Below are 13,840 nucleotides of genomic sequence, written 5' to 3'. Positions count from 1 at the left end.
GGTTGTTTGTCCTGTGTGATCACCTTCGGTATTGCAAACTGCAGCTCGTCCTCCCCAGACTGGATTCACCCAGGGGAAGCCCACAGCGAGCCACGCTGAAGTCCTGCACCTCGGAGTGGGGTGAGGAAGCTGCTCAGTCAATAGAGGGTTTCCTTCTCAAAACTCATTTGAGATTTATACTTCAGATGGTCCAGTGGACGTTCACCAGGGCAATACCCACTGGAGGCAATTCAACTCCTGCTGCCACGTGACCTTTCCTTTCTTGGATTCTCTATTAATTCTTCCTTCTAGTAACAGAAACACACAGTTTTCTGTAAGGTAACGAGCAGTGAGTGATTCACGGCACACCTCTCTTCAGAGCATGAAGCACCGTCCTAGGCAGCTTCAAGGACAGCAGAAGCGTGGCCTCTGAAGAGTGCCCCAGGCAACCAGATTTTTAAACCTCTGTAATTCTCAACAGCTACCCAGATCCACTTGGATAAATGCTGTAATTACAATAAGAGCACAATACCAATCTCAGGCTACTGAACTACATTTTGAGTTGTGTTACCGGATCGTCTTCAGCTCTGGCTCCCGCTTTGTAACTCCTGTAACTTTCTGCAGCAAGTTAGGAAATTCCTCCAGCCGCAGCGCTCGGCCCGGCTGTTGCGTTCCCAGAAACGCAGCTGCCCTAAAAGCAAGGAAACCCTCCAGGCTGAGCCGTCTTGTGGCTGAGAGTGAACTAGCTCTCCGGCCCTAAATACCGGGCCTTGTTGGGCTGGAGTGCTTGCCATACGGTACATAAAAACCTCTTCAGTTGCCTTTACAACGTACCTTTACTCTACAGCTAGCCTGATAACTTCACCTAAAAACCTCAGCGACACAGCTAAAAATGTCAGAGACCTTCCTGGGAGGAAACATTAAGCAGACGTGACTGTGGTACGAGTAGAGCACATGCACAAGGACATGCCATTTCCCAAGAAACTCTGGAGCAGGATTTTTTCTGGGCAGTGAGGTTACTTTTTTTTTTTTTTTTGTAGTTATGTTTTTCAACATTTCATTCAAATGAATGGGAGTTCTGGGGCATGACTCAGATGAGAATGAGCCATAAAAAGAAACAGCCTGAGAATAAATACAGTTGTATTTCTCTCCTGCACCTCCATACTAAAGTGTCTCGGTGCCCTGTGCTTTTTTATAATCCCCTTGCACGAAAAGGGCTTTTTTGATGCTGGGGAAGGGTAACTACTTTTATATTAGATTTATCTAGTCATTCAAACCAGGATGATCAGCCAGGTCTTTCCATTACTGCTCAGCCTATTTTTGCAGATTAAGATCTTGGTTCTGCCAGAGTTCATCAGAACATAACTAGCCTGTTTGACATAAAAAACAGTGATGCTATTAAGTTATAGTTATACCTATGGGATAGGCATTTAGTCATCAGGAATAGAAAAGTCCTGCCTGGGACTATACTTTCTTACTCAAGATTTTCAGTGCCTTTAAACACCTGCCTTCCAAAGCCTCATCTGCGGCTTGCAAACTCTTCAGGGCAGAGTGTTGCTGCTACTCAGCGTTCCTACAGCACCGAGCACAAGATCTGTCTACGCTATGCGTGTCTTCTAGGAGAACACCATCTTTCAGACCATCCTCACTGCTCAGAGCCCCTTTGAGGTGTCAAAGCTAACCTTCTTAGCAGCAGAAGCTGGCATTTGCGTTTAGATTGCAATCTACATAGAAAACTGCACTTTATTTATGTGATGCTCTGGCTTGCTTCCAGCTGCCACACAGGTCTTGGCTCCCTCACCATCACCATTTCACAGCCTTACTGTGCTGGTGGAACCACACCTGCTTGTCAGCGCAGAGATGGCCAAACCGAGCACTTAGAACTAGGCTTCACCGTGCCGCTTTTTGAAGCCACGGAAGTTCTGCCAGCTTTTTTTATGAGAATCAACACAGGCTGTGCGGACAAAGTGAAAGTATGCAAAGCTTTGTACAAGCAGAGAAGAACATAACCTTTGTATATTTTTGTTCTGCCTTATTCTAGTCAACCTTGTTCTTTCCTATATTACAAGTAGTCTTTCATGAAAAATGAAAAAAAAAAAGGTTTTTTTTCTTTCTGTTCTTTCTTTTGGTGTCTCTTTCTGTGCTTTGCACTGGTAACTTGCAAGAAGACAAGCTACTTGGGTAGAAGTTCTTCAAAAAACTGCTTTTTAGTAAGTCTGTCAAGGCATCTCACTAGTGAAACCAAGTGTGGCACTTACAAGCAGCGCACTGAGAGCGCATCGAGAGCGCACCCATTTCTGTCTGCCAGGCTCATCTTCCTTTCAAACCATTCCAGCAGTTTCCCTTCAGCCCTGGCAAGCCGCTGCCGACAGCCCTGGTAAGACTCTCCCTAATGCCAAGAGCCGCTCTGCTCCTCTGCTGAGCAACTGGGGCTCAGCGCACTCTCTGAGGCTGTTGGCCCACCACTGTCCTCTGGGTTTATCTCAACCCTACCCCCGGTTTTGTCACTGTATCCTTCAATCCTCTCTCTCCCCATAAAAGTGTCTAGCTGTCTCTTAAATTCACTTTACCATTTGCTTCTTTGACCTCACTTGGCAACTTATCCTTGTGTTTATTATTTGAGGTGGAATAGTTCTGGCTACATTCCTGGTTTTACTCTTAATTGTCTAATTCTTAGAATGGTGTCAGTGGGGTTGGGATTTGGGCTTGGGCTTTTTTCAACTTGCCGGTCTTGTGACCAGGTCTTCTGTTTCATTAGGCTCCTCTGTGTCATCGGGACTTCCTATAACTAAAAGAATCCTAATGAATCTTTTATTGGATCTTCCCAAATATTGCAGCTGGGCTTTCTTGTCCATTAGTGCCATTCTGAACTGCATACACTGCCTTTAATTACTTTTTCGTTAATTGGAGGGGAGGGAGAGGGAAGGAGGATTTTCCCTGAGCGAGGCATTGAGTTCCCCAACTAAAAAGCTGAGTGATTCTCCCTGCCTGTACTTGCCCCAAGGCGAAGGTACAAACAGGGCTCCAGCAGGACTGAGCAGCAGATCTTTTCCACGTCCTCCGGCAGCATACCTCTGCCTGCTGGTTGCCTTTCGGTACCCACCTCGTGCTAGGTCCAGGCAGCTCTGAGGTGTGGGGCTGCAGGCACCTTCTCAGAGCCCCTCCATCCACTCCAGAGCCTTGCTGGGCTTTTGGGCAAGGTGCTGGCAGCAGCTTGCTTACCACACTGGCTTCGCTGTCAGGTCACACTGATGATGGGAAAAGGCCGCACATGACAGGGTTTTCTCAGTGCCTGTCTGGGGAAAGGGAAGGAGGAGGAAACACTGTTTAAGGCACCTACCTGCATCATCAGGAACTGTTCCCAGTTGCTGTAAGGTTGGTTGGTGGAGCAGTGAAATGAATCCTACTGACATCCTGAAACAGATAGGCCTGGTTGGAGGGGCTTCTAAAATGAACAACTCGCCTAACCCACCACGGAAAGAGAAGGAAAGAGCTACTTCTTTGCAAGTCCCCCCCTGCCCTTACAGCAATCAGCACCCATGTGAAGGACGGGCTGCCTTCAGGTTGGTTGCCTAACTGCAGCAAGGTAACACCTCTGTGCCTCCTGTTTGGTCGGTACAGCCCGTACCCTGAAAGACTATGACATGCACCAGAAGTAGATCACGAGGTTACAATTCAGACACGTTAGCTCTCATGTTTTCCTAAAGTAGAAGGGACACTTTGCTGGACTCACCTACCTCGAGAAAATTGGTGTAAGTGAACCCTTGAATCCCAGCTAACACCATCCGAGAGCAAAGAGATCACAGGCCCTTTCCTACCCAACACATCTTGGACATGGTAAAGTGACAAGAAAAAACAGAATTGTTTATCTACATAATTAACATTCTCCATCCTGGGGGGCTATGGAAGCTACAGGACAGGAATAGTGTGCCAAACACAGTAAGACATTAACCATCAGCCAAAAAGCACCGGTCACTATTTTCAGTTTAAGAACAGAAGGCAGAGGCATAAAAGACGTGCTCAATTAATCGTGGGATTGAAAATTTTCCAGAGAGCTAAGGATACTTGTAAGATATAATAGAGTGCAGCCCCCTCATCTTTCATATGGAGGTCAAGCTCACAGAAACTCAGCCTGCTGAGCAGTTTCTGCTTGCCGCAAAATGAGGAATTGCATGCTGCGAGAACCAGCGTCTGGGGGCTGCTTCTGAGAAATCGTGTAGTAAAGCACTTCTGTAAAGGTGGCTTACCTTGCTGATAGAATCCTGAAAACAGGGAAATGAAAAGGAAAGACATAAAATGCCTTTCGTGACAAAGACTGTAAAATAACTAGGAATAAAAATTTTAAAAATCTTGTGAACATTTACCATCGTCCTCACTGTACTCGGCAGGTTGGGGGACATAAAGAACACCAAACAGGAGAGTAGCAATAAGTACTTCCATTGAGAAAGTGGCAACCGCAAACCCAAAAGGACATGCTCTGTCACTCAGCAACCCACGCGTCATTCTTTGTAGCCATCTACCATTATTATTTGGCACACAATTCACTAAGCAGCAAAGCCATGGCTGTAGTTATTTACAGGTCACTGGAAGCGTGGCCTGTGCTGCAGCGCCGTTTTGGTTGTATTTCAGACAAGATAGTTTTAGTTATGTTTGCCTAAGGCAAGCACAACTGGAGGCTGTTTTTTCTTTTTTTGGCTTTTAGTATAAACACTCATGGCAGCTCTCTATTTTGGGTGCAGACTGAAAAACAGATTGTTTTGTAGTTGCAGAAGACCGCTGGGTAAATCAGAGGACATTGTTATTGCAATTGAACTTTTCTCTCAAGAAAGCAGGAGGAGTTGCTTTATTTTTTAATTCTGTGCAGTTTTATGTACACCATTCGCTCCAAATATTTGATGTTTGCCACACTTGTTATGAGTTTCTCCAGAGAGATGCTGTCTTTTGGCAGTAAAAGATAAAGTTGACTGATACAAATGAGTCACAGTACCCCAACAGTAATTAACAGTGATGCAATACCCATGCGAAAAAGAGGACTTGAAGAATTAACTGTTGAGTTTTCTTGACGACACAGCTGCACTCTAAGAGAGAAAGCTCAACCCATCATAGAACTCCATTGTGTACATTAGAGAAAAAAGCTTGGCAAGATACATTAAAGATTTTTGCTAAAGAGATACAAATATTTTGCAAGGTCAAAGGGCCTTCAGGCAGGCTGTACTTACTTCCAAAGAAAAGTAGGTAGTATGACAAAGAAACAGTAATATTTTTTTATCTTCATTTTCACACTTCATCATCTAAGAAAGACTGTCTTTTTCAACCTGCTGAATTTTTGCCACCCCAACTCTAAGTTAACTTTTACTTAAAAGTCAGTCTATGACATCCTAATCTAAGAAGTTATCTGTGCTTATGGCTTCAGCACAGTTCTACAGAAGGCCAGTACTGCTATTTATAAACCAGATTTTACTATTCTATGAAGTTCTTATACAAATCTTACGGGCCGCAAGAAAAGGAATGGTTTGGTAAGAAGACGAGCGATTGAAGCAACTGCTTTACAGCACAATATGAAACTTGACACTGTTTGCTGCTGCCAGTATGATTCCCAAGTGAGATGGATAAATTGTGGTCAAGACCTGGACAGGTTAACTAGTGGTCATCAGTGCTGGTGGTACCTTTATATACAAAAAAAAAAAATGGATACTATTGGACAGGGCATTTGAAATTTAATACCAGACATGAAACAAGACATCTGTTGGACTCTCATTTGTTTCTCTTTGAATGGGCTTTAATTGAAAGCTCAGTGAAAAATGCAGGTTACATTCTTAGTGTTATCAATAGTTTGTAACAGCAACAACATTGGAACAGTGATGCATCTAATATTTATACATTTTCTAATTTTAGATGTCTAAGAGCAATACATTATCAGATATATATATATACACACAATTTCAAGCAATTAAAAGTAAATAATAAACCCCTCCTCCCAAAACCCTAAAACAATATATTTCCTTACACTAATAATGTCTTTTTTCACATATACTTGACAAAGAGTCTTTTTAAGTTACTTATCTTAAGAGTAATCTGTTCATGGAGATCCTGGACCAGCCCCATTAAAAGTTCAGTTTTAAGTTTATACAGCTTGTGAGCCACATAACCAGTGTGGCTTTACATTGTAAACAAATCCCAAATGTCTACAATGATTGGAATTAGTTTTGTGTAAAGGAGAGCTATGCATCTCATGATAGAAGAAATCTAAAGCAATACGTTAAAAAGAGAGAGAGAGAGAAAGGGAGAGAGAGTTAACTGACAAACAAAACAGTTTAGGGGGATCAGTTATGTGGTTATTTAAAAAACAAGTTAACTTAATGGTAAGATTCTTATTCTCTGTACAGAGAGGCTCTGGTTCACCTAGCTTTAGCTGCTCTAGAAATACGTCCTTTAAAAAAGGTTTGATTTGTGAAATTCAAAAGCAGAGCTTCCAACTTTAAAAGCTTGCCCTTTGGCAGTACGAGTACAAAGTTTACCAAAAGTATCTCAGGTGATTGTTCCATCTCATTTTGTGAGACTAGCTGTACTAGCATCTGGAAAACTCAGCACATGCACAGATGAAGTAAGCGTAAAGCTTACCTTCAACAGGGAGGAATCATCCTTCCCACTGCAGGACTTAAAAAGGCACAACAATTTGTACCTAGAAAAATTCAAGTGAAAATAAAACCAGAAAACTGGAGACAGCTGTGAAAGGTAAGCAGAGTTTATAGGAATCTTGAAACTGTGGCAGTCTTGCTTACTTTTTAACAAAATTACAAATAAAAATCTCTTGAACTTATTGAAGAGGAACTTGTGTAAGTCCAAATGGAAGACAAGGCTGAGCAGAATCCTATGGTTTAGTTAACTCGTCTCAAATAGGATGCGAAGACAGCTGCAGCTTTCTGACAGAGGTGATCGAAGATGGCTGATAAAGTTTGCAGTAGCTCATAATGTCCCATCTGGTTTATTCATTTGTTTGAACTGTCTAAAGGGCCAACTGCAGTTTAGTCATGTTCCTCTGGTGCATGTTGTGATGACGAACTAATTCATCAGACCTGGCAAATTTTTTTTGACAGCTGGGCCACCGGCAACTGAAAGGCTTTTCACCTGTTAACAAAACACCCTGTTATTAACTGGGTATACAGCTCGCCTGAGATACTGTTGTTTGTTTTCTCTCTGCAGGGCTGTGAGGAGCAAGGCAGAGCCCCTGCCAGGAGGAAAGGCATCCCAGGCTGTCCTGAGAGGGCGTGGGAGCACCCTCAAGTCCTGCCCACATCAGCGCTCAGCGCTTTCCTACATCTCCCGCAGCTGATCTTTAACAACAGCCTTTTCAGACGACGTAGAACGTTTCGCAGCAGTCTGTTCCTGAAGCCAGGCCCTTACTGAACACCGTGTTGCCATGTCTATGCTATTCTCCGCTCTCAAGCGAACTAGTTTAAAAGTCACTCGGGCATTCGCACAAGCTTCAGTCACACCTCGGACTGTGGTGCAGACACTGTTAGTCACTCTGAAAATTGTCAGTGACTATTTAGAGCTTGACCTCAAGTCAAGGAGAGTTTTTCCAGCTAGTTCAATGAGTTTGGGCCAAAGTTCTTTGAAACTGGTGAGTGTAAGTGAATATGGTAGAAGCAACAGAGTTCAGCATGAAGTCTGCTGAGCCAGACTGAAAGTTTCCCACTACTGTCTAAATAAATTAGATTCACATCTATGGGAGATGTTAAAGGCTCAAAATATTCAGTATTTTTCTAATGTTCCCATGAGCATAAAATTCACTAAAAATGACCCCAAGCAAAGCACATTCAATTTTAACAACAAATGCCATCACCTTTTTACAGTTTAATCTGGTCTCTCAATTTTCTGCAATATTTAGTGGAATTTCAGGCTTTGTTTCTGATGCTACAGGAATGCTGATGGAATGCTTTCATTAGCTCAGAGCAGTGCCCGGTGACTCATGTTTCTTTAGAATTGCATTTTCTTTTTTTTCCCCCAAAATACATGCAATATTTTAAAGTAGGTTCAGCTCTGAGGCTGGGTTCTTCAGTGCTGTCTACACACCTCGTACTCTCCAACTCAAGACAGACTGGGGTGGTACAAGCTCACCAAGACATCTTCTCCTCTTCTTTGCCTCACACTTTGTATATTTCACAAACATCCAAATTTATGCAAAAGGGGATCTGGGATTGGCATAAATGTGTATTTCTCTTTGCAAAATCCCATGCAACATATTTAAGGGGGGGAGGTGTTTAAAATCTACTTTATCCACTTAACCTACATGCTGGCAAAAGCATCGGCTCTCTCACATGAGTGCATAACAGTATTGGACAAAACTGATCTGGTCAGAGCTACTATTAAAAATCACAGATTGTATAAAAAGTGGTCTTCTTTCACCTCAGCAGCATTAGCAAAACCATCCTGTGGACTGATGTGAGTTATCTATTACTGGCCAGTTTTTCACTGAACTACCACAGCAAAAGCAGCACCGTTTTGCTGTTCCACAAGCAATTCTGGTTGTCCACTCACAACAGCAGGCAGCAATCTCTGTTAGTTCCATGCTGGGCACAAATTACTTTGTATAGCTTCACCGTACAGACATCAGAAATCACCTTTCCATTGCTAAAAATGTATATAGATGTATGGAGTTTTCCTTTGATTCATTTTTTTGCTTTCTACAGCAAAGATTGCTGTTGCAGCAAAATTGCTGGTGGAGCCAAAACCCCCTGAATTTGTAGCTTAACAAACAGTTTGGCAGTTGACTTGAAATTAGAATGGAATTAGATGGAAGTCAGCTGTGCTTTGCTTCATCAAGATATAATATGGAGCAAGTTAACTTGAGCTAGGTGTTTTGTTGGAAAATTTAGGGGGTTCAAGAAAGAAAGAGGGATGAAGCTACAGGGCAAGCTGGAGATGAAAAATCCCCACCCACCACTGGTGCTCATTCCCCTCAGGATACGTGTATTTTACAGTCAAAGGAGCATGACACATCCAAAACCGCCGAGAGGAGCATCAGCACAGCAGCACACAGCTGGGCTGCAGAGCTAGCCCAGAACCTGCACCAGCGGCAGGCAGCAAGCCCACGCAAAGGTCTGTGCCGTGAGGTTATCGGTGCTCAAGTGAGGCTGCTTTCAGCAATGAGTGCAGCGTGGGCTTGGATCACATGGAGCAAGAACTAGTTGAAGAGCAAGTTCTTCATTGATTTAGCTAATCTGAGGTATAAAAAATCACCAGAGTCATTAAAGTCTTGAATTGGCAGACCAGTTAGCAATGACATGTAATGGGGAATGTAGTTTATCCTGGCTTGCTAGCATGTGACAACCACTTGCCATTTTGTCTCTACCAGAACGTTACCTCTGGCTGATTAAGACAATACCTTTCTTCATGCAAATGCACACAGACCCAGGCCCTGCAACTCATCATGAGACTATGGGATGAACCCAGAACACAGCCACGCCCTTTACCATTTGCAGATTGCAACTGTAGATATGGCCATTACTTGAAGCATCAATCTGGTCAGTGCCACAGAAAATGCCATTGTTCTCAGGTGAATCATTTCCTTTATTAAAATTTCTCTTTTATTTTTGAAAGACTTAGATATGTGGTTTTATGGTCCAGAAGATAAAAAAGAATCCTTAGCAGGGAGAAAAAGATTTTCAGGCTGTTTGTCCATCTGTACAGAGACTGAATTTAAAAGGTTAACACCAGTATAGAAAACACAGTGACATCCAATAACATGTCAAAGTGCTTGGTAAACAATTACTTGGTAAAAATACTGCATACATAGTGGAAGGGAATAGAAAATGTCAGTTCATAGGTAATAATTCTAAAGCTTAAAACTAAAATATAGAGGTTGCTGCAGTTGCTCCTTAATGGTGTTTACATTTACACGAGGGCAGAGTAGATTAAAATGGCCTCCTATTTCTTTCCCTGTATTTATACGAAATACTATAGTTTCTACAAAAAGGTCCTTGAATATTTGAGTAAGCTTTTACTTTAGTGTCTGTCAGTGTGAGCTTGCAAAAGGCACTCATTTTATCTTTGGGAGAGATTACAGTACAAGCAGCAACAGCAAGAGCTTTGCTGCGCTATCCTGCATTAGGCTCAGCTGACACTTAGGAGAAGCCTGAGTAGGCACGAACACTTTAGATTACAGACCTTTGGCTGAAGCTAGAATTAAAATTTCTATCTTGTAGGGTTTTTCAGTAAAGGCAGTAGATCAACTTGACATTTGTGGGCTGAGACCATGATGTTCATTTCATAATAGCTGACAAAATATATTTTGCCAAGCTGAAATTTCTTTAAGCATGAAGGAGGAAAGCATAGTTTCCAAAAATCACGTAAATCCCTTTGTGAAAAGTGACTGTGACACTTGGGGAATGTAGTCACACTGAAAAATCAGCACACTCTGAAAATCTTTCTGTTGTTTTGAATATTTAACTCCTGGTTAAGAGAATTTCTAATCATGTAATTTACAACAACATTGATTTAAACTTTAAAAATAACGAAATATAAATGTGAAGAAAAGTTTACGCACTTGTTTTACCTGTATGAGTCCTGGTATGAGTCTTCAGATGATCAGATCTGGAGAACTTTCTCTGACAGGTTTTACACTGGAAGGGTTTCACACCTGAAGAAAGAGAAAAAGAAAAAAAAAAAAATCTATTCTTGTATCCTAGCATCTTTTGGAAGGGTGAATGAAATCAGCTCTTTATGACTTTTCAAAAGCCTGGGGTTTTTTGTATTCGTTACTGTAACTGCTCCTCCCAGCTTCACGCCTACACAGCTCAGAGAGTCATTAATCCAGCCACCATCCCTTTGTAACCTCCTCTTCTGACGGCTGCGTCTGAAGCATCCAAACAGCACCACCATAAGCAAACACCCACTTACACTGTTGGACTAAGAAGGATCTGCAAATGTTGTTAAACCTGATCCTGTGGCTTGGCACTATTGGTATCATGTATGAGTAAATATGACATAAGAAGAATAGAGGTGCAGAGGTATATTTTTATGCACTCCCATTAGACTTAACTTTACACTTCTACTACTTACTTTACATGCTACATGTAAGTATTGAGGACTGCTTAATACAGATACGTCCTAGCACGCAGTTGTTAAAAATGTATCAGAGAGTACTTTTACCATCAGTTTCCAGAGACACTAGATCTCTCAATAACACCGTTTCAGTGAGATAGAACATCTTTAGTAAGAAAAGGAGGAGTCAGAAATGCACCACAGAACAATGAGTAAATCAATTGTCAGGTCACTGCCTGAGATTTCGGAGACCCAAATGCAATTTCTTGCTGTGACTCAGCCAGAGGAGTACTCTGAAGCCCCTTCTGGTGTTCCGTGCAGAGTGCTTCATGGTTCCACTCCCAGCCAGGAGGCTGGAGTCATCACCATCTCCTCTTCTGCGACTCTGAGAAGGGCAGCTGCCTCCCCTCTCAGTCTAGTCTAGACCTCCAAGAACTCCTGAAATGCTGAAATGGGCTGTCTTGACATTTCCAGAAAACGGTGTATGCGCAAAAAACAACATGCCGAATTTGGACTGACCTCACAAGTAGTTTCGGCTGTCTTGGAAAATTTCACCCAGTACATGATTCACTGAGAAAGATACATAAGTCCAGCTAGCACCCCGACCCATTCATGACTGCTGCTGTCCTCTCCGCTCTATGTGAACTGCTATACACTTCCCAGGCTATTTTTGCAATCCAACCAGCCAGACCTTTGACATTTCTCTCCTTGCTCCTCCTAGAATCCTTCTTTAGTTGGCAGAATTCAAGAAAGGCTCAAATCTAAGTTTAAGTGGTTTCCTGAATTAGGATTTTATGCATTATAGCTGGTGTGGCTTTTTCTCCTCCAGTTCTGCTTTCCACATAAAAGTGCACAGTAATTCCACTGGCCTCTCCGGTTATGCACATGCAGCATTCACCTATTAGCATTGCCACACAAACATCGGAACACCAGCAGTAGCACTTAGCAGGTTACTCATTGGCAACTTTTTCTTGCAGAACTGTTTGGTTTTTTAAAATAATATTTTCCCTATAGTGGGGATACAGTATAGAGCAAATAGTTTTATTAAGAAAGCTGTTTCAAAAAGATGGTGGCAGGATGAAAGGGTCACCTATACAACCATAGCAGTGTTGAAATGCCAATAAAAAACCCCAGCTACAGTCCTCTCCTAAAGCTAACTTCAACAATTTGCCAGTATGGGTATCAAGCATGAGCAGACACAACATCAGATAAACAGAAGTTTAGAAGTGTCCTGGTTTCAGCTGGGATAGAGTTAATTTTTTTCCTAGTAGCTGGTACAGTGCTGTGGTTTTGGATTTAATATGAGAATACTGTTGATAACACACTAGTGTTTTAGTTGTTGCTAAGTAGAGCTTATTCTAAGTCAAGGACTTTTCAGTTTCCCATGCTCTGCCAGTAAGCAGATGCACAAGGAGCCGGGAGGGAGCACAGCCAGAAAAGCTGACCCAAAGTAGCCAGAGGGATATTCCATACCACAGGACGTCATGCCCAGTATAGAAACTGGGGGGAGTTGGTTGGGCGGGGCCGATCGCTGCTCAGGGATGGGCTGGGCATCGGTCAGTGAGTGGTGAGCAATTGTATTGTGCATAACTTGTCTGTCTTGGAGTTTATTCCTCTCTCTTTGTTATCTCCCTTTTCATTACATTCATTATTATTATTATCATTCTTAATTTTATTTCAATTATTAAACTGTTCTATCTCAACTCACGGGTTTTACCTTTTTCCAATTCTCCTCCCCATCTCACCGGTGGCAGGGGGGAGGAGTGAGTGAGCGGCTGCAGGGTACTTAGTTGCCGGCTGGGCACCACAACAAGAAGTATACTTTTTGGATCGTAATTCACATATAAAGATGAACTCTAATGAGTAGAGATGTGTTGTCAACAAACCTGTGTGTCGTCTTTGGTGCCGTTTGAGTTGGTCTGAACGAGAAAATCTTCGTTCACAGTCCTTAAAATCACACTGATAAGGTTTTTCACCTGTAACGGACAAACAGTTTATCAGAAAATGTGACTAAATGAGGGAACACATCAACTAGAATCAGAAGATGAAGCATGTTACACTAAAAGACTTAGACTTCTCTCCCATCTAAAGCAGTCTAGTGGTACACCAGGACTCATCTGCTACAAAACCATACAACTGTGTTGCAATCAGTGGGGAAAAGCTGGCGTAATTCTACTGCATTGACACTGATATTGTATCTGCTCATTCTAGAAAAATAGCCCATTAGGTTAAAGCTAAAAAAAATTTCAGGTTGAATTATTTTCTTTTTTTTCTTTCTGCTGGAAAAGAATAGAAATCTTTTGGTTTATATTTCTCTGAAAACCATATTAAGCCCTTTCCACCTGTTTCAGTCATACATAATTTGTACAAGGGAACAACTTGCAGTTTGCTGTAGATTGGATTTAAAGCAAAAACGAAACAAATGACATCCATGTAGGTGGCAATTTTAACAACACTAAATTAATTAAAAGTAACTGAGCAAAATTCAACCACAGAAAAATACATATTCTTCCCCAAAACACAAATGATGTTTCTTTCGTAAAGCACCATTAAACAGAATTTCTCATGTAGCTGCACACCTCCCACAGGCAAGTCTCTGAATTATTGCAAAGCCTCAGCTAAATATAAGCTCTTCCTCCACCACCCATACAGTTCAGCAGACATCCTCAGGATGGGTTTTCTCTGGGACGAAAAGTGAGATTCTGACTTTTAAAAAAAGTTAGATCCCTACAAGCTAGTGTCTCAAATGAACATGGTTTTCAATGCAAAGGTCTTCACCAACCACATAAACGTGTAAAAAGAAATGTAGCAGTCA

The 13,840-nt window shown here is 42.1% G+C and overlaps 1 protein-coding gene across 1 annotated transcript in view; it reads right to left on the bottom strand.

Annotated features, from left to right (window-relative positions):
- Positions 1–6,985: 6,985 nt before the first annotated feature.
- The window catches only part of LOC104158570 (Wilms tumor protein homolog), a gene marked incomplete at its 5' end in the record, with an annotated part of 16,514 nt that continues 9,659 nt past the window's right edge, over positions 6,986–13,840 (bottom strand). The window contains 3 exons of the mRNA XM_009696256.1: positions 6,986–7,107; positions 10,538–10,621; positions 12,912–13,001. Of these exons, the coding sequence (XP_009694558.1) occupies positions 6,986–7,107; positions 10,538–10,621; positions 12,912–13,001 (296 nt within the window). The remainder of the gene's footprint in view (positions 7,108–10,537; positions 10,622–12,911; positions 13,002–13,840) is intronic.

The sequence above is a fragment of the Cariama cristata genome, unplaced genomic scaffold, assembly GCF_000690535.1.
Source record: "Cariama cristata isolate BGI_N322 unplaced genomic scaffold, ASM69053v1 scaffold37252, whole genome shotgun sequence".
NCBI classification, from domain to species: Eukaryota; Metazoa; Chordata; class Aves; order Cariamiformes; family Cariamidae; genus Cariama; species Cariama cristata.
This window is presented reverse-complemented; position numbering and strand designations above follow the sequence as displayed.